Source organism: Scyliorhinus torazame, chromosome 4 (assembly GCF_047496885.1).
Source record: "Scyliorhinus torazame isolate Kashiwa2021f chromosome 4, sScyTor2.1, whole genome shotgun sequence".
NCBI lineage: Eukaryota > Metazoa > Chordata > Chondrichthyes > Carcharhiniformes > Scyliorhinidae > Scyliorhinus > Scyliorhinus torazame.
The window spans coordinates 67,768,523-67,790,428 of NC_092710.1; the positions used below are offsets into that span (position 1 = coordinate 67,768,523).

A 21,906-nucleotide genomic window follows, 5' to 3' on the forward strand; every position below is an offset into this window, starting at 1 on the left:
GGGATTGCGAGAATAAACGGTTAACAAAGAGTTCCTGAAGGAGTGTGAGCCAGCACCTGGGGGGAGGGATAAAAGGTAAAGTGAACCAGATATTAAAAGAACAACAAATGTTATGTTTATCTCTCTACAGAAAGTATTACACACTCGTGTTATGCTTCATGGCGTTTTTCACCACAGATTGGACAGACATTTAGAATAAAGGACCAACAGCAATAAATTTAAATGAAGATATCCCAGTTACATGTGGTTCACTCCACAGGCCATGGGCAAATGTCAGGATGGCATCCTATGGGGTCATCCCAATAAAATTTTCACATATGGATGCACCAACCAAAGGGTGGTGTGGAGAAAGGTGAATGCCAGTTCCGATTATTGTTCCGAGCGCGACCCCACTGTGAGTGATTGGTGAGGATTCACCAAACCTGCTTGTATGAAGCTGGCAGGTTTAGCCTATGGCCCAGAAAATGGACTGGATTTAGGGCAGAAGTGCTCCAGAAAGATCTTTGAGAAAGAATACGTACTTTATGAAATCAAGAATAGGCTGAGCACAACTGTCACCCCTCCCCACTTGTCCTGAGGCTATCCTCGGGAGGACGCGAAGAGGAGGGGACAAGAAGAGACACCTGAAGACCATTCCCAGCTCCTGTGTGAATGAATTAACCCTGATCAAATCTTCAAATAAAAGGTCAGACAGAAAATCACCGACCGGCAATGTTTAATTGACTCAATAACACAATTATCATAACTTAAATATTGACTAATACAAATGATGAATTAAAAGTTGTAAACAGGGTCACCCTGCAACAGTAAGACACCAATTAACAGTAGCACAATCAGTAAGAGAGGTTGTCAGCTCATTCAATCACCATCAGAAAACATTCACTAGATCACTGATTATTAAATTATAGTTCAGTTCAGTGTCTGAGATTACTGCAGATTGGGAGGTTAATATCATATCAACTAATTAGGAATTGAATTAACCCATTCCATATTTTCTGTCTGTCTAATACTGTTGATTAGAGCAGATGTTTGGAGAAGAGCGGGGCCCAGAAACACCAGCAGGTCCGGTTCCTCAGAAATCGGGTGCCCCAACCTCAAAGTTAAGTGACACTCACCCAAATTAGCCACACTGTTTATGGGGTTGCCAAATGCGCCGTGGCACTGTCCTATGGCAGTGCCAACCTGCCATTCTGGCACGACCAGGTTGTCATTTTGATACTGATCTGCCATTTTCCTGACCACCTGGGGCTACAACGACCTCAGAGCACCCGGGCCTGGTCATCGCGTCCGGTCTCAGTTTATGGAGATTAGTGATTCAAGCCAGCGTCACATCACACCGACAGGTGGGGACATCGCGTGTACCCGAAGATTAGGCGTCAATCCAGCTTTATCATGCATTTACATGGATTTAAATATGCAAACAGGTTCACGCCCTCGCTGGGAGTGAACATGATTAGATGGGCTAGGAGCATCCACGAGCATCGCAAACTCGTTGGCATCCAGCGCAAATCCTGTTTCAGGGCTCTCGTAGTATTTCCCCGACATAGCAATACTTGAGTCAGGCGCAACACAGCATGCAAATCACCCCCAGAGGTTTACAGCACAGAGGTCCTTTGGCCTATCGCTTCAGCACAGGCCACCCAACACCAATCTATTCTCATCCCATTTTCATGCACTAATATGTAGCCCTGTAAGTGTAGCACAGCAGTTAACACTGCTGTCTCAAGGTGCTGAGGACCCGGTTTGATCCTGGCCCCAGATCACTGTCCGTGTGGAGCTTGCACATTCACCCCGCGTTAAAAAATAGTACGCATCCTTCTATGCCATGGGGTTTCAAATGTTCATCAAAATGCTTCTAAAATGTTGAGGTTTCCCACCTCTATCACCCTTTCAGCCAGTGAGTTCCAGATTCCCACCACCCTCTAAAACCTTTCCTCAAAACTCCTTTAATCTCCTGTCCTTCACCTTAAATCTATGTCCCCTGGTTATTAACCCCTCTCCTAAGGGGAAGAATTTCTTCCTATCTAACCAATCTATGTCCCTCATAATTTTGTACACCACTATGAGGTTCCCCCCTCCGCAATGATCAAAGAAAAACAATCTCAGTCTAACCAGCCTCTCTTCATAGCTGAAAAACTCAAGCCCAGACAGTATCCTGGCGAATCCCCTCTGCATGCTTTGCAGTGCAATCGCATCATTCCCTAGTGTAGAGACCAGGGTCGAGATTCTCCGACCCCCCGCCGGGTCGGAGAATCGCGGGGGGTGGCGTGAATCCCGCCCCCGCCGGTTGCCGAATTCTCCGGCACCGGAGATTCGGCGGGGGCGGGAATCGCGCCAGTTGGCGGGCCCGGATGGGCCGAAGTCCTGCTGCTAGAATGCCTGTCCCGCCGGCGTGGATTAAACCACCTCTCTTACCGGCGGGACAAGGCGGCGCGGGCGGGCTCCGGGTTCCTGGGGGAGGGGTGGGTGCGGGGCGATCTGGCCCCGGGGGGTGCCCCACGGTGGCCTGGCCCGCGATCGGGGCCCACCGATCCGCGGGCGGGCTTGTGCCATGGGGGCACTCTTTTCCTTCCGCCTTCGCCACGGTCTCCACCATGGCGGAGGCGGTGACTCCCTCCACAGCGCATGAACGGGGATGCCGTGAGCGGCCGATAACGCTCCCGCGCATGCGCCGCCTGGAAATGTAATTTCCGCGCCAGCTGGCGGGGCACCAAAGGCCTTTCCTGCCAGCTGGCGGGGCGGAAATCAGTGCGGCGCGGGCCTAGCCCCTCAAGGTTAGGGCTGGGCCCCCCAAGATACGGAGGATTCCGCACCTTTGGGGCGGCGCGAAGCTGGACTGATTAGCGCCGTTTTTGACGCCGGTCGGCGGACATCGTGCCGTTACTGGAGAATTTCGCCCCAGAACATCTCACAATACTCTAGCTGTGGCCTAATGAACATTTTATATGGCTCTGTCATAACCTCCCTGCTCTTATATTCTATGCCTTGGCTAATAAAGGCAAGTATCCCCCATGTCTTCCAAACCATCTTGGACATGCACCCGAAGATCTCTCTGGTCTTCTGTACTTCCCAGCATCCTACGATTCATTGTATATTCCCTTGCCTTGTTATTCCTCCCTTTTCAGGATTGAATTCCATTCGTCACTGTTCCACCCAACTATCATCCTATAATCTAAGAGTTTCCTCACTATTTACCGTACCACCAATTTTCCTGTCAGCTGAAAACGTACTGATCTTTCTTCCCACATTCACATCTAGATCATCAATATACATTACACACAGTGATTAAAAACTGTAATTATCACACTGTTACTCTCAGTTCCGGTCGGATTTCCTGCACCGATGCCAGGAGTCTCTTTCCATTCGGACAAACCAGTTCCCCATCAGTCTGAAACAGATAATAAACTTATTCAACAATGTGCAAAGACAGAGAGATTATATTTCAGGAGTTAATATTTCAATAACAATTACAGGCAATAATCACATTCATCTTTTACTGATTACATAAAAACTGAACAAATACTCACTCCATCTGCTCCAGATGCCTGCAGGTCTGTAGGAGATGGCAGAGAGTGGGGACAGATTTTTCGGTGAAGGAGTTTGATTGCAGGTTCATAAACGTCAATGACTGATTTGTACTAAGAGCAAAGGTGAGATCCTCGGCACAAGAATCTGTGAGATGGTTCTTTTCAAGACTGGGGATCAGAGAAAAAAAGAAGAGGAATTAAAGTAAATGCACAGTATTTGTTAATGAATCAATTGTTCATACGGATATCACAAACATAACAGAGTGATTATAATGGTAGACATCAATTACACACACAAGACCATAAAACATTGGAGCAGAATTAGGCCACTCGGCCCATCGAGTCTGCTCCGCCATTCAATCATGGCTGATATTTTTCTTATCCCCATTTTCCTGCCTTCTCCTCATAACCCCTGGTCCCCTTATTAATCAAAAACCTATCTATCTCTGTCTTAAAGACACACAGTGATTTGGCCTCACAGTCTTCTGCGGCAAAGAGTTCCACAGATTCAGCACACTCTGGCTGAAGAAATCCCTCCTTATCTCGGTTTTAAAGAATCGTCCCTTTTGTCCGAGATTGTGTCCTCTGGTTCTAGTTTTTCCTACAAGTGGAAACATCCTCTACACATCCACTCTATCCAGGCCTTGCAGTATCCTGTAAGTTTCAATCAGAACCGCCCTCATCCTTCTGAACTCCAACGAGTACAGAACCAAAGTCCTGAACCGTTCCTCATACGACAAGCTCTTCATTCCAGGGACCATTCTTGTGAACCTCTTCTGGACCCTTTCCAAGACCAGCACATCCTTCCTTAGATACGGAACCAAAACTGCTCACAATACTCCAAATGGGGTCTGACCAGGCAGGGACACAGGATAAAAGAGCGCGAGGAGAGCGGCGGGGGCACAGCGAAAGAGTGCGAGGAGAGCGGCGGAGACACTGTGAAAGAGTGCAAGGAGAGCGGCGGGGACACTGTGAAAGAGCGCAAGGAGAGCGGCGGAGGCACAGTGAAAGAGCACGAGGAGAGCGGCAGGGACACAGTGAAAGAGCGCGTGAGTGTGGCAGGGACACAGCTGCAGGAGAAGCAGCCTTCAGATTTTCGGCGGGAGCAGAGGTCTGTCGGGAAGGTAAGTTTACCTCTTTAAAAACGTACCTTGCAGGAGAAGCGGCCTTCAGATTTCCGGTGGAGGTAGTGGCCAGGGGTCTGTCGGGAAGGTAAGTTTACCTCTTTAAAAATTTATCTTGAAGAGTGACATCACAGCAAAGCTGATTGGCTGGTAAAGAAAGTGCACCAATTAGCAGAAGCTGGGAGAAATTTAACTCTTCGTGTGTTGGTAAGTATTGTGATTGGTAAGTAAAATCTTTATTCCTTTCACTTATTCATTATTTGATATTATATTTGTAATCAGTTAAGGTAAAGTGTAAAATGGCAGGAGATTCCAGACCCGTGTAATGCTCCTCGTGCTCAATGTGGGAGTTCAGGGGCGCGGCCGATGCCCCTGACTCCTTCATGTGCGGGAAGTGTGTCCAGCTCCAGCTCCTGTTAGACCGCATGACGGCTCTGGAGCTGCGGATGGACTCACTTTGGAGCATCCGCGATGCCGAGGAGCTTGTGGATCGCACGTTCAGGGACAGGGAATGGGTGACCAAAAGGCAGAGAAGGAGCAGGAAGGCAGTGCAGGTGCCCCTGCGGTCATCTCCCTCCAAAACAAGTATATCGTTTTGGATACTGTTGGGGGAGATGACTCACCAGGGGAAGGCAGTAGTAGCCAGGCTCATTGCACAGTGGCTGGCTCTGCTGCACAGAAGGGCGGGAAAAAGACTGGCAGGGCTATAGGCTTGGGGGATTCAATCATAAGGGGAGTAGACAGGCGTTTCTGTGGCCAAAAACGAGACTACCGAATGGTATATTGCCTCCCGGGTGTACGGGTCAGGGATGTCTCAGATCGACTGCAGGACATATTGAAGGGGGAGGGTGAACAGCCAGTTGTCGTGGTGCATATAGGCACCAACGATATAGGTAAAAAAACGGGATGAGGTCCTGCAATCAAAATGTAGGGAGTTAGGAGATAAGTTAAAAAGTAGGACCTCAAAGGTAGTAATCTCAGGATTGCTACCAGTACCACGAGACAGTCAGAGTAGAAATTCAAGAATAGTCAGAATGAATACGTGGCTTGAGAGATGGTGCAGGGGGGGGGGGGGGTCAGATTTTTGGGCATTGGAACCGGTTCTGGGAGCGGTGGGACCATTACAAATCAGATGGTCTACACCTGGGCAGGACTGGAACCAATGTCCTAGGGGGTGCTTTTGTCAACACTGTTGGGGAGGCTTTAAACTAATGTGGCAGGGGGATGGGAGCCAGATTAGGAAGTTGAGGTCATTAAAGAGGCAGCAACTAAAGCCAGTAAGGTACTAGATATTAAACTCAATGTGGTAAAGGGGAAGGGTAGCCAGGGAAGGGATGATGGACGCAAAGGGACAGGTGGCCTGAGGTGCATTTGTTTTAATGCGAGAAGTGTGGCAGGTAAGGCAGATGAATTTAGGGCTTGGATTAGTAGCTGGGAAAATGGAGTTATTGGTATAACTGAGACTTGGTTGAGGGAAGGGCAAGACTGGCAACTAAATATCCCAGGGCATAGATGCTTCAGGAGGAATAGAGAGGGAGGTAAAAGGGGTGGAGGAGTTGCATTACTGGTCAGAGATGATATCACAGCTGTGATTAAGGAGGGCACGATGGGGATTCGAGCACTGAGGCACTATGGGTAGAGCTAAGAAATAGGAAGGGTGCAGTGCAGTAACATTGTTGGGACTTCACAACAGGCCTCCCAAAAGCGAGCTTGAAGTAGAGGTACAAATATGCAAACAGATTACAGAAAAATGTAGGAGCAATAGGGTGTTCTTGATGGGAGATTTTAACTTCCTCAACATTGAATGGGACTCATGTAGTGTTGGAGGCGTGGATGGAGCAGCATTTGTAAGGAGCATCCAGGAGCGTTTTTTAGAGCAGTCTGTGAACAGTCCAACTCGGGAAGGGGCCATACTGGACCTGGTATTGGGGAATGATCTCGGCCAGCTGGTTGAAGTTTCAGTCAGTGATTACTTTGGGAATAGCGATCACAATTCCGTAAGTTTTACAATACTCATGGACAAAGACGAGAGTGGTCCTAAAGGAAAAGTGCTAAATTGGGTACAGTCCAAGTATAACAAAATTCGGCAGGAGCTAGGGAATGTGGATTGGGAGCAGCTGTTTAAGGGTAAATCCACATTTGAAATGTGGGAGTCTTTTAAGGAAAGGTTGATTAGAGTGCAGGACAGACATGTTCCTGTGAAAATGAGGGATAGAAATGGCAAGATTAGGGAACCATGGATGACGGGTGGAATTGTGAGACTAGCTAAGATGAAAAAGGAAGCATACATAAGATCTCGGCGACTTAAAGCTGATGAAGCTTTGGAGGAATATCGGGAAAGTAGGGCAAATCTCAAACGCGCAATAAAGAGGGCTAAAAGACATCATGAAATATCTTTGGCTAACAGGGTTAAGGAAAATCCCAAAGCCTTTTATTCGTATATAAGGAGCAAGAGGGTAACTAGAGAAAGGATTGGCCCACTCAAAGACAAAAGAGGAAATTTATACGTGGAGTCAGAGGAAATGGGCGAGATTCTTAATGAACACTTTGCATCGGTATTCACCAAGGAGAGGGACATGATGGATGTTGAGGCTAGGGATGGATGTTTAAATACTCTAGGTCAAGTCGGCATAAGGAATGGGGAAGTTTTGTGTATTCTAAAAGGCACTAAGGTGGACAAGTCCCCAGGTCCAGATGGGATCTAGCCCAGGATACTGAGGGAAGAAATAGCTAGGGCCTTAACAGATATCTTTGCAGCATCCTTGAGCACGAGTGAGGTCCCGGGGGACTGGAGAATTGCTAATGTTGTCCCTTCGTTTAAGAAGGGTAGCAGGGATAATCCAGGGAATTATAGACCTGTGAGCTTGACGTCAGTGGTAGGCAAGCTGTTGGAGAAGATACTGAGGGATAGGATCTATTCACATTTGGAAGAAAATAGACTTATCAGTGATAGGCAGCATGGTTTTGTGCAGGGAAGGTCATGTCTGACAAACCTAATAGAATTCTTTGAGGAAGTGACAAGGTTAATTGATGAGGGAAGGGCTGTAGATGTCATATACATGGACTTCAGTAAGGCGTTTGATAAAGTTTCCCATGGCAGGTTGATGGAAAAAGTGAAGTCGTATGGGGTTCAGGGTGTACTACTTAGATAGATAAAGAACTAGCTGGGCAACAGGAGACAGAGAGTAGTGGTGGAAGGGAGTGTCTCAAAATGGAGAAAGGTGACTAGCAGTGTTCCACAGGGATCCGTGCTTGGACCACTGTTGTTTGTGATATACATAAATGATCTGGACGAAGGTATAGGTGGTCTGATTAGCAAGTTTGCAGATGAGACTAAGATTGGTGGAGTTGCAGATAGCGAGGAGGACTCTCAGAGAATACAGCAAAATATAGATAGATTGGAGAGTTGGGCAGAGAAATGGCAGATGGAGTTCAATCCAGGCAAATGAGAGGTGATGCAATTTGGAAGATCTAATTCAAGAGCGGACTCTACGGTCAATGGAAGTGTCCTGGGGAAAATTCACGTCCAGAGAGATCTGGGAGTTCAGGTCCATTGTACCCTGAAGGTGGCAATGCAGGTCGATAGAGTGGTCAAGGAGGCATATAGCATGCTTGCCTTCATCGGATGGGGTATTGAGTACAAGAGTCGGCAGGTCATGTTGCAGTTGTATAGGACTTTGGTTCAGCCACATTTGGAATACTGCGTGCAGTTCTGGTCGCCACATTACCAGAAGGATGTGGATGCTTTAGAGAGGGTGCAGAGGAGGTTCACCAGGATGTTGCCTGGTATGGAGGGTGCTAGCTATGAAGAAAGGTTGAATAGATTAGGATTGTTTTCGTTGGAAAGATGGAGGTTGAGGGGGGAACCTGATTGAGGTCTACAAAATTATGAGAGGTATGGACAGGGTGGATAGCAACAAGCTTTTACCAAGAGTGGGGATGTCAATTACAAGGGGTCACGATTTCAAGGTGAGAGGGGGAAAGTTTAAGGGAGATGTGCGTGGAAAGCTTTTTACACAGAGGGTGGTGGGTGCCTGGAACGCTTTGCCAGTGGAGGTGGTAGAGGCGGGCACGATAGCATCGTTCAAGATGTATCTAGACAGATATATGAACGGCGGAGAACAGAGGGAAGTAGATCCTTGGAAAATAGGCGACGGGTTTAGATAAAGGATCTGGATCAGCGCAGGCTGGGAGGGCCAAAGGGCCTGTTCCTGTGCTGTAATTTTCTTTTTTCTTATACAGCCTCAGAAGTACATCCCTGGTCTTGTATTTTAGCCCTCTCGACTTGAATGCTAACATTGCATTTGCCTTCCTAACTGCCAACTGAACCTGCACGTTAACCTAAGAGAATCTTGAAGAAGGACTTCCAAGTCGAATCTTCGTGCTTCAGATTTCCGAAGCATTTCCCCATTTAGAAAATAGTCTTTGCCTCTATTCCTCCTTCCAAAGTGTATAACCTCATACTTTTCCACATTGTATTTCATCTGTCTCTTCATTGCCCACTCCTAGTCTGTCCAAATACTTCTGCAGCCCCCCGCTTCCTCAATACTACAAGATCTTTGTCTCATCTGCAAACTTCGTAACAGTGCCTTCAGCTCCTTCTTCCAGATCATTAATGTACATTGTGAAAAGTTGAAGTCCCAGCACAGTCCCAAGGCACAATACAAATCACCGGCTGCCATCCTGAAAAAGGCCCCTTTATCCCCACTCTGCCTTCTGCCAGTCAGCCAATCCTCTATCCATGCCAGGATCTTACCCTTTTTTAAAAAATATATATTTTATTGAAAATTTTTCGATCACAATTTTTTCCCCTTACACATCAAACATAAGAAGATTTTTTTTTTTAACAGTACATGTAACATAATAACCACAGTCTAATAACAAGTAACTAACCAACATGGTAAACTAATCAATTAACATAAAATAAAACTTTCCCCTCCCCCCCCCCCGCCCCCCCCCTCCCCCTACCTCCTCCCTGGGTTGCTGCTGCTGGTCATCTATCTTCCCTCTAACGTTCCCCTAGGTAGTCGAGGAATGGCTGCCACCGCCTGGTGAACCCTTGAGCCGATCCTCTCAGCGCAAGCTTCATCTGCTCCAGTTTAATGAACCCCGCCATATCGTTTATCCAGGCCTCCAGTCCGGGGGGTTTCGCTTCCTTCCACGTGAGTAAAATCCTACGCCGGGCTACTAGGGACGCAAAGGCCACGACATCGGCCTCTTTCGCCTCCTGCACTCCCGGCTCATCCGCAACTCCAAATAGAGCTAACCCCCAGCCTGGTTTGACCCGGACCTTCACCACCTTCGAAATCACTCCCGTCACTCCCCTCCAATACCCCTCCAGTGCCGGGCACAACCAAAACATGTGTGTGTGGTTTGCCGGGCTTCCGCCGCACCTCCCACACTTGTCCTCCACTCCGAAGAACCTGCTCAACCTTTCTCCCGTTATGTGTGCTCTATGTAGCACCTTAAATTGAATCAGGCTAAGCCTGGCGCACGAGGAAGAGGAATTTACCCTGCTTAGGGCATCAGCCCACATACCCTCCTCGATCTCCTCCCCGAGCTCTTCTTGCCACTTTGCTTTTAGTTCGCCCACCAGCTCCTCCCCCTCTTCTCTCATCTCTCGGTATATCTCTGACACCTTGCCCTCCCCGACCCACACCCCCGAGAGCATTCTATCCTGGATCCCCTGTGTCGGGAGCAATGGAAATTCCCTCACCTGTTGTCTTGTGAACGCCCTCACCTGCATATACCTAAAAAAGTTTCCCCGGGGCAGCTTATACTTTTCCTCCAACGCTCCCAAGCTCGCAAACGTCCCGTCTATAAATAAATCTCCCACCCTCCTAGTTCCCAACTGGTGCCAGCTCTGGAATCCTCCATCCATCCTCCCTGGGGCAAACCTATGGTTGTTCCTGATTGGGGACCCCACCAGGGCTCCCAGCACACCTCTGTCGCCTCCATTGTCCCCAGATATTTAATGTTGCCGCCACCACTGGGTTTGTGGTAAATTTTTCTGGTGAGAGCGGTAGCGGCGCCATCACCAGCACCTCTAGACTCGTCCCTTTACAGGACTTTCTCTCCAGTCTTTTCCACGCCGCTCCCTCTCCCTCCATCATCCATTTACGGATCATCGCCACATTGGCGGCCCAATAGTAGTCGCCCAAATTCGGCAGCGCCAGTCCCCCTCTGTCTCTGCTACGTTGTAAGAACCCCCTCCTTACCCTCGGGACTTTCCCTGCCCACACGAAGCTCGTGATGCTCCTGTCTATTTTTTTTAAAGAAGGCCTTAGTAATTAGTATAGGGAGACATTGGAAAACAAATAGGAACCTCGGGAGGTCCATCACCTTTACTGCCTGCACTCTGCCCACCAATGTCAGTGGCTACATGTCCCACCTCTTGAAGTCATCTTGCATTTGTTCTACCAATCGTGTCAGATTAAGTCTGTGCAAGGTTCCCCAGCTCCTGGCGCTCTGAATCCCCAGGTATCGGAAGTTTCTTTCCACTTTCCTTAGAGGCAGGCCTTCTATCCCTCTACTCTGGTCCCCAGGGTGGATCACGAAAAGTTCACTCTTCCCCATGTTAAGCCTATATCCCGAGAAATCTCCGAACTCCCTCAATATCTGCATGACCTCGGTCATCCCCCCCACTGGGTCCGTCACATACAACAGTAGGTCATCCGCGTAGAGCGACACTCGGTGTTCTTCTCCCCCTCTAATCACCCCTCTCCATTTCCTGGAGTCTCTCAGCGCCATGGCCAGTGGTTCAATTGCCAACGCGAACAGTAATGGAAATAGCGGGCATCCCTGTATAGTCCCTTGTTCCCCTGTATAGTCGGAAATACTCCGATCTTTGCCGACCCGTGACCACACTTGCCGTTGGGGCCCCATAAAGGAGTTTGACCCAGCTAATAAACCCGTTCCCGAAGCCGAACCTCCTCAGCACCTCCCATAGGTACTCCCACTCCACCGTCAAATGCCTTCTCTGCATCCATTGCCGCCACTATGTCTGCCTCCCCCTCTACTGGGGCATCATTATCACCCCTAATAGCCGTCGCACGTTGACATTTAGTTGTCTCCCCTTTACGAACCCTGTCTGGTCTTCGTTCACCACCCCCGGGACACAGTCCTCTTTCCTCGATGCCCGCACCTTTGCTAGCAATTTGGCGTCCACATTTAATAGTGAAATAGGCGTATAGGACCCGCACTGCAGCGGATCTTTATCCCGCTTCAAAATTAGCGATATCGTCGCCTCCGACATTGTCAGGGGTAGAGTCCCTCCTTCCCTGGCCTCGTTAAAAGTCCTCACCAACAGCGGGGCCAACAGGTCCACATATTTTCTATAAAATTCCACCGGGAACCCATCTGGTCCCGGAGCCTTCCCTGCCTGCATATTTCCCAGCCCCTTGGTAACCTCGTCCACCCCAATTGGTGCCCCCAGGCCTTCCGCCTCCTGCTCCTCCACCCTCGGGAACCTTAATTGGTCCAGGAACTGCCGCATCTCCTCTTTTCCCTCCGGGGGCTGGGACCTATAAAGTCTTTCGTAAAAGGTCTTAAACACCCCGTTTATCTTCCCTGCTCTCAGCACCGTAGCTCCCTTTTCGTCTCTAATTCCCCCCATCTCCCTCGCCGCTGTCCTCTTTCGCAGCTGATGGGCCAACAGACGACTAGCCTTTTCCCCATACTCATACCGCACCCCTGTGCCTTCCTCCACAGCACCTCCGCCCTCCTGGTGGTCAGAAGGTCGAACTCCGTCTGGAGTCGTCGTCTCTCCCTGTACAGTCCCTCCTCCGGGGTCTCCGCAAATTCCCTGTCCACCCTTAAGATCTCCCCCAGTAGTCTTTCCTTTTCCTCGGGTTCTGTTTTCCCTTTGTGGGCCCTGATGGAGATCAGCTCTCCTCTGACCACTGCCTTTAGTGCTTCCCATACCACTCCCACTCGGACGTCCCCGTCGTCATTGGCCTCCAGGTACCTCTCGATACATCCCCCCACTCTTCCACAGACTCCCTCATCCGCCAACAATCCCACATCTAATCGCCAGAGTGCTCGCTGCTCCCTCTCCTCTCCTAGTTCCAGGTCCACCCAAGGTGGGGCATGATCCGAAATAGCTATGGCTGCATACTCAGCTTCTTCCACCCTCGAGACCAACGACCTTCCCAAAACAAAAAAATCTATCCGGGAGTACACTTTATGAACTCCCTGGCCCTCGGTCTAAGAAATCGCCATGGATCCACTCCCCCCATTTGGTCCATAACCCCCTTAAGCACCTTGGCCGCTGCCGGCCTTCTTCCGGTCTTCGATCTGGATCTATCTAACCCTGGGTCCAGCACGGTGTTGAAGTCTCCTCCCAATATCAAGTTTCCTACCTCCAGGTCCGGTATACGTCCCAGCATCCGCCTCATAAATCCCGCATCGTCCCAATTCGGGGCATATACGTTAACCAACACAACCTCCATTCCCTCCAGCCTGCCACTCACCATTACATATCTGCCTCCACTAACTGCTACAATGCTCCTTGCTTCGAATGCTACCCGTTTCCCCACCAGTATGGCCACCCCTCTATTCTTTGCATCTAGCCCTGAATGGAACACCTGTCCCACCCATCCTTTCCTTAACCTAACTTGGTCCGCCACCTTCAGGTGCGTCTCCTGGAGCATAGCCACGTCTGCCCTCAGTCCTTTCAAGTGCGCGAGCACTCGGGCCTTTTTAATCGGTCCATTTAGGCCTCTCACGTTCCACGTGATCAGCCTCACTAGGGGGCTACCTGCCCCCTTCCCATGTCGACTAGCCATCACCTTCTCTAGGCCAGTCCCACGTCCCGATTCCGCGCTCCCACTCGTTCCCCAGGTGTCGCATTCCAGCCCAGACCACCCTTTCTTTAGCCAGTTCCTCTTTGATTTCTACAGCAGCAACCCAGTTATCATCCCCCCCCCCCCCCACTAGATCCCCCTCTAGCGTGATTGCTCCCCCCATATTACTTCCGCAAGTCAGCTGACTTCAACTGACCCCGGCTTCTCCTGCTCACTCCTTGACCCCCCCCGTGTGGGGAACTCCCATCTACCTTGCGCCTATCTTCCCGCCATTATCTTTCTGGCGCGGGAACATCCCTGTAGCTGACCCGCCTCTTGTGGCGCAGCTCCCTTTCCCACCCCACTCCTCATCATCCGCCTATGTCCCTTCTTTCCCCCCCCACCGGCGCCCACATTTCTTAGTGTCTCCCCCCTTCCCAATTTACTTCTCCATATACATCGACAGTAACATTTCCCTGTAATATCAGTCCCTCAGTTCCGATCCAATTTCTCATCTTTAATAAAGGTCCATGCTTCTTCCGCCGTTTCGAAGTAGTGATGTCTCTCCTGGTACGTGACCCATAGTCGTGCCGGCTGCAGCATCCCGAACTTCACCTTCTTCTTGTGTAACATCTCCTCGCCCTCCTTCTCGCCACCTCCGCACTCCAATCCTGGTACACCCGTACCACTGCATTCTCCCATCTACTACTCCGTACCTTTTTGTCCATCTCAGAACCACTTCTCTATCATTAAAGCGGTGAAATCGTACGATTGTCGCCCTAGGTGGTTCTCACGCTTTTGGTCTCCTCGCCGGGACCCGATGAGCCCCCTCCACTTCTAAGGGGCCCGAAGGGGCCTCAGCTCCCATCAGCGAGCTTAGCATCATGCTCACGTAAGCCCCACAGTCCGCTCCTTCCACTCCCTCAGGGAGACCCAGAATCCGAAGGTTCTTCCTTCGTGCTCTATTTTCTAGGGCCTCAATCCTTTCAATGCACTTTTTGTGGAGCGCCTCGTGCGTCTGTGTTTTGACAACCAGGCCCAGGATCTCGTCCTCATTATCCGTCACCTTCTGCTCCACCACGCGGAGCTCTGTCTCCTGGGTCCTTTGTGCCTCCTTAATCCCCTCAATTGCCTGTAGCACCGGGGTCAGCACTTCCTTCTTTAGTAGCTCCACACACCGTCTTAAAACTTCGTCTTGATCGGGCCCCCATGTCGCCTGGGCTTTCTCCGCCGCCATCTTGTTTCTTTTTCCTTTCTGTCCCTATCGTCGAGGATTCCTCGCGCTGCAGCCGCCGCCGCCGATATTTTCCTCTTTCGTTGGGGGGGGGGGACGACTCCCTATGAACTCACCCCACACCGGGTTTCGTCGCGCAAAAATTTCCCGTTGGGTCTCTTAAAAGAGCCCGAAGGTCCGTTGGAGCTGGAGCCGCCGAAACGTGCGGCTTAGCTGGTCATCGCCGCAACCGGAAGTCTCCAGGATCTTACCCTTAACACCATGGGATCTTAACATATTTAACAGTCTATGTGGTACCTTGTCAAAGATCTTCTGGAAATCTAAATAAATCACGCCACTGGTTCTCCTTTGACTAACTTCCTTGTTACTTCCTCAAAGAACTCAAACAGATTTGTCAGACATGACGTCCCTTTGACAAAGCCTTGCTGACTCAGTCCTATTTTATCATGCACTTCCAAGTACTCTGCAATCTCATCTTTCATAACGGACTATAAGATCTTACCAATGACCGAAGTCAGGCTAACCGGCCTATAATTTCCCGTCTCCTGCCTCCCTCCCTCCTTAAACAGCGGTGTTACATTAGCCACTTTCCAGTCCTCTGACTCCAATGATTCCTGAAAGATCACCACCAATGCCTCCACAATCTCCTCAGCTACCTCTTTTAGAACCCTGGAGTGTAGACCAACCGGTCCAAATTATTTATCCACCTTCAGACCATTCAATTTCCCCAGAACCTGCTCCGTAGTGATGGCCACTACACTCACCTGTGCCCCTGATTCTCCTGGAGCTCTGGCATCCCACTGGTGTCTTCCACCCTGAAGACTGATGCAAAGCAACTATTCAGTTTGTCTGCCATTTCTCGGTTTTCTATTATTATTGCTCCAGCCTCAATTTCCAGTGGTCCAATGGCTATTTTTGTTTCTCTCTTACCTTTTATACCTTTTATATATTGAAAAAAATCTCTTACTGTCTTCTTTTATATTATTAGCTAGCTTACATTCATATTTCATCTTCTCCCCCTTTATTTCTTTTTTAGTTGTCCTCTGCTCGCTTTTAAAGGCTTCCCAATTCTCTAGCTTCCCACTAATTCTCACCACTTTGTAAGCTAATGCTGTCCTTGACTTCCCTAGTCAGTCATAGATGCATCATCCTCCCCTTAGCATGTTGTCCCCTCCTTGGGATGAATTGGTGTTGTGCCTCCTGAATAATTCCCCAAAACTCCTGCCATTGCTGTTCACGGTCTTCCCTGCCAGGCACTGGAGAGGGCACAGATGAGGTTTACAAGAATGGCTCAGTTATGAGGTTATATCGGATTGGGGCTGGTCTCCTTGGGGATAAAAGGCTGAGAGGAGACTTGAGAGAGGTGTTATTTAACTTTTTGAACAGAAACAACATGCAGAGTCAGAATGCACATTTGGAGCATTGGTACGGACACAATAGGCTGAATGGCCTCCTTCTGTGCCTTACCAGTTCTATGATTCTGTGACTTAAAACAAAATAATGTCAGACACCAGTCATTATAAGCACAATCTCTCAGTCTGGTACTTACTCCAGTTTCTTTATTTTACAGTCCGGATTCCTCAGAACGGCAGATAGTAGCTTCACTCCTGAATCCCCCAGCTGATTATTTTTCAAGGTCAGAAACATCAGTGACTGGTTTGTACTGAGGGCGGAGGCGAGATCTTTGGCACAAGAATCTGTGAGACCATTATTATACAGCCTAGGAATCAGAATGAGAAAAATAACAAGGATCAGAGTAAATCTCCAGTGTTTAAAAGATTATTACTGACAATAATAATGCAAAATGTGAGACATTAAAGAAACACAATTTCTATTTCTATCAGTGCTGCCATGTCTCTGGCATAAACTTGAATGGCACTGAAGGGAATGTGATATTTTTGATAGGTAAAAAGGAGTATTGATTATAGATTTAAAAACAACCCAGTTTGAAAACCATTTTAAAATGGATTCTGTCCTAAACTACAGAGCTGAATTAATCCCATATCAATTTAAAAACCACATCGTTTACAGAAAAATCTGCAAGCAAACAGAATTTGTTTGAAACATTTGCAAAAGTATTGAACAGTGCAACAATTTCATCAATGTCAAATTAACACCAGAGTTAACATGAATCTGCCATTGTTCAAAATACCAAACCTAATGATAAGTGTAAGCTTACATTTCAACACACAGAAGGAATCCAAAGATGCAACGTAGTCAAGCCTATGTTGCATTGATGATTGACAACTAATCATCGAATCAAATGTATTGAAGACTCATCCAAACCAATCAGCATGTTAGAGGGGTAGGAACAAATTGACTCAGGTTGATAACAAATTCCTTAAAGATAGTGGTCCGGGCAGCCATCTTCATTCCGGAATCACCCTATGCTATTTACCTGACTATTTGCTATCTTTATTCTGTATTTTCATATTTCTATTCTAACTCTAAGTCTGCGCAAGCTGTTTTGCTTTGAGCAAGAAACCATTACTGTATTTTCAAAGTTCAAGTCGTTTGTAAGCTACCAAGTTTAATTATATCTCGGAAACGTCTTCTGCTGGCAGGGACTTTCTTGAGAATATTTGATTTGTGACCACAAGAAGATTTCAAATTCTCAATTATAATCAATACACACAATTAAGATTACATTTTGCATCCGAGACGTGTAGTTTAAATTTCTGCTCAGTTAAGTGTATACGAGACTACACTTAACCACGGGTAGATTTCAACAGGCATCCTCCATTGAGAGATTGGCAACATCCAATTTTCATGGTCATCATTAGACCTTTAATTTGTTTTTCTTGATTTCACATGTCACCATCTGCCATGGTGGGATTCAAACCCAGGGTCTCAGAGCATTACTTTGGATCGATGCATCATGAGTCTAGTGACAATATTAACAAGTCACTAACTCCCCAGTTTGTTGTTGATATATATTACGAAAAGTGAACATACTGTACCACAGTGTCCATCCTCCATCTGAAAACTATCTTTCACCACTACCGTCTGTTTCCTAACACGGAGCCAACTTTATATCTATGCTGCCACTATCCCTTTGATTTGATGGACTTCAACTTTGCCAAGTTTATTTGTGCCTATTAATAATTAGCAGCATTTTTATAATAATATTGCTGATACTAACAACAATGAACAGAGTTTATTAAGAATATTACAAATGATGATAATTGCTGTTGACAGCTGTATCTTGAAGCTCACCTCTCTCTTTTCTGAATAAACAAATTCTTTGATTTGTCTTTTGGTGACCTGTCCTAATATCTCCTTATCTTCCTTGGTGCACAAATCTATTCAATATCGTTCCTGTGAAGTGCCTCGGGAGTTTTACTTTGATAAAGGTGCTTTATAAATGCAAGTTGCTGTCGATATTAATAACACTGTGACTGATATTAATGGTACTGTACAGTGTTAGACATCCCGTTATCATGAACACAATCTCACACAGTTTCTGTATTTTACAGTTGGGGTTCTCAGTGCCACAGACTGATAGTTTGCGAACTGCCTTTGCAGCATATTTCCGCAGTTTCTAATTTTAAGTAGACAAGTTTTAAAGTTTAAATCTATAGCTGAATGTATAATTAAAGTTAGTGAAACTGTACAGTACAATACCATATATGCCATACGTTTTATTCTTTTGTCCACATTTTTATTCTGTTGCCCGTTACGGAGAATAATTTTCCATTATTTAAAGTTTCCCTCCTGATTCACGCAGTTTATTGTAACTCATATTCAGACCTATCAGTTGACAAATGTGATATAAAATAGTTACTTTAAAGATATTAGTTCCTGTGATGTAGATATAGGCTGGTCTAATTCATGTTAGTTCACAGACAAAGCATTTCAGAGAGCATGGCAAAGAAGGGGGGGGGATGGGGTGTTTAGAGTATGAGGAGAAAAGGATGCTGGGTAATAAGAGGCCAGGGAAAGGGAGGAGAAGTGAGCCAATTAGGATGTATGGCAAGGTCAGGAGGGGTATAGGATGACCTATGGGAATCTCGTATGTGAAACTTGATGCCATTTGAATGTGTTGGTAGAGATTTCTTTGTTCTACAGAATCACTCGATTCTGGAGACCCAGGAGGCAGCTTGCGTTCTGGGTTTGTGTGAAACGAGTCAGACTTGCAAGTCAAATAAAAATAACTAATGCTATGCCTACAAATCCATCTCGAATTTTATTGAGGCCAGGCTGACGGGTAAAGAATTTATTATTTCTCACAGTGACTGGTTTGTACGGGGAGGAGGGGTGAGAATTTGTGAGGCTGTTGCTACCAGGCTTGGAGATCAGAGACAAACACGTTATAGCAATCGGATTAAATCCGTGGATTTGATCAATAACACTAATACCGATGGTGATAATAATGTGCAGTGTTTATTAATGACACTATTACTGATAAGTAAACTCCTTGAAGGACCAACATGCATTGTTGATAAAGGGCAACTTGCAGACACACTGTCCTTGGATTTCCAGATGGCAGTTGAAAGGTGCCACAGTAAAGGTTATTGCAGAAAATAAAAGGATATGGTGGAGGGGTTAACATATTAGCATGAACAGAAGGTTGTGAGACTGGCATAAAATACAGAATGCATAAATGGATCCTTGTCTGATTGGCAGGATGTGACGAGTGGAATCATGCAGGGGGTCTAATGGGGCCTCAACTTTGAACAATTTATATCAATGACGGGGAGTGAAGGCATGGTAGCTAAATTTGTAGATGACAAAAGATAGGTAGGACAGTATGTTATGAGAGGACACAAGGAGGTTCCAGACGGATATAGATGAGTTGAGTGAGTGGGTAATAATCATAGATTTCATAGACTTTACAGATAAGAAGGAGGCCATTTGGCCTACACCAGCCCTTGGAAAGAACACCCTACTTAAGTCCACACCTCCACCCTATCCCCGTCACCCCACCCAACATTTGTTGACACCATGGCAATTCAACATGGCCAATTCACCTAACCTGCACATCTTTGGACTGTGGGAGGAAACCGGAGCAACCGGAGGTCACCCACGCAGACACGGGGAGAATGTATAGGCTCACAAAGACAGTGACCCAGCCGGGAATCGAACCTGGGACCCTGGAGCTGTGAAGCAACAGTGCTACCCACTGTACCACGTGCCGCCCTGGCAGATGAAGTATAATGAGGGAAAATGTGAACTTGTTCACCATGCTAGGAAGAATAAAAAAGGGGGAGCATTATTTCAATGGAGAATGGCTGCATAATTACGAGGTGCAGAGGGACCGAGATGTTCTGGTGTGAGTCACAAAACGTTGGTATCCAGGTACAGCAAGTAATTAAGGCGGCTTATGGAATGCTATCCTTAGTAAGGATATTATGCTTCAGTGATACAGGGCATTGTTGAGACTGCACCATCAAAACTGTGTGCAGTTTTGTTTTCCTCAAGAATGTAAATGCATTGGAGGCAGTTTAGGGGAGGTTTACAGATTGCTACCTGGAATGAGCGGGTTATGAAGATAAGGTAGACAGACTGGGCTTGTTTCCACTGGAGTTTGGAAGAGTGAGATGTGACTTGACTGAAGTATAAAAGATGCTGAATTGTCTTGACAAGTTGGATATGGACAGAATGCTCTCATGTGCATGTCCAGGACTAGGGACAGCTATTTTAAAATTAGGGGTTGCCCTTTTAGGACAAAGATGAGGAGATTTTTTATTACTGAGGGTTTTGTGACTATGGAATTCCGTCACAGGTGGTGGAGGAGACAGGTCATTTAATATTTTTAAGGCAGAGGTAGATGGATCCTTGTTAGGCAAGGGAAATAAAGGGAATGGAGGTATTTGGGAATCTGCAAGTCAAAACACACAGGAGATCAGCAGTTCCTACGGCGTCGAGGACCCTGGTTCGATCCCAGCCCCAGGTCACTGTCTGTGTGGAGTTTGCACATTCTCCCAGTGTCTGCGTGGTTTTCACCCCAACAACCCAAAGATATGCAGGTTAGGTGTATTGGCCATGCTAAATTGCTCCTTAATTGGAAAAAACTAACTTGGTACTCTAAATTTATTAAAAAGATTAGCAATGGTCTTATCTGAATGTTGGAGAAGGCTCGAGGGGGCAATTGGTATACTTCTGCTCCTATTCCATAGGTTCGTATGTAATGTACAGTGTCAGACATCCAGTTGTTTTAAACATAATCTCTCACAATCTGGTACTTACTCCAGGTTCTGTATTTTACAATCTGGATTCCTTAGAGTTGCAAGTAATCGTTTCACTCCTGAATTTCCCAGTTTATTATAACCCAAATCTAGATGTGCCAGTGACTGGTTTGTACTGAGAGCAGAGGCGAGATCATCGGCACAAGAAACTGAGAGATTGTTATTATCCAGCCTGGAGATCACAAGAAATAAAAACAATAGCAATCTGGATAAAATATGTCAGAGGTGAAATTGGACATACATAGGGTTACAGAATAGACAGTATGGATATGATTCTATTAATTCTACTATGGATATTAATACTATTACTGGTTTGAGTTGTTTCATGATAATCATTTAGTTCCAAACATTCAGTTATTCTATGCACAGTTTGGTACTTACTCCAGTTTCTTTATTTTACAGTCCGGATTCCTCAGAGCTGCAGACAATAGTTTCACTCCTGAATCTCCCAGATTATTGTGACTCAGTCTAACAGAGAGTAAGAAACACATTAAAATGGGCTAAACCTTCAACGAGGAGCAGGGAAAAAGGAGCTGGTTTATTTTTGGGTCAGAAACGTAGGACTGGCGGGAAACTGATTGAAGTTATGATATTTGTGTGGGGATGTCATTAACCGTTATGGAAATGGGTTTATTGTTCAACTAGAGCCAGTGGGAGCGGGGAGGGGGCAGATGGGAGAACAGCCATTACTGAGACCTGCTTGTTCCAAGGGAGAAATCTGTGGTTTGTGTCAAAGCCTCAAAGCACCACAGAGAACTGAGATGTTGCAGGGAAGCCAGAGTGACAAATCCCCAGGGCCTGACGGTGTCCAACCGAGGGTGATAAAGGAGGTAGGGAGGAATATCGTAGTCGCCCTACATATAATCTTTCAGAGTTTCCGAGATTCGGGAATTATTCCTCTGGATTGGAAAATTGCTCATGTCACTCCACAGGAAACCAGGGAATTACAGACCAATTAGCCTACCATCTGTGGTGGGGAAATTGTCAAGTCTATAATCAAGGATAGGGTAACTGAATATCTCAAAAGTTCAGTTAATTAGGGATGCCAGC

The 21,906-nt window shown here is 47.0% G+C and overlaps 1 protein-coding gene across 1 annotated transcript in view; it reads right to left on the reverse strand.

The window, feature by feature from the left end:
* Positions 1-698: 698 nt before the first annotated feature.
* The window catches only part of LOC140411386 (uncharacterized), a 190,482-nt gene continuing 169,274 nt past the window's right edge, over positions 699-21,906 (reverse strand). The window contains 5 exon segments of the mRNA XM_072500500.1: positions 699-3,388; positions 3,528-3,695; positions 16,218-16,388; positions 20,858-21,028; positions 21,238-21,324. Of these exon segments, the coding sequence (XP_072356601.1) occupies positions 3,316-3,388; positions 3,528-3,695; positions 16,218-16,388; positions 20,858-21,028; positions 21,238-21,324 (670 nt within the window). The 3' untranslated portion in view covers positions 699-3,315.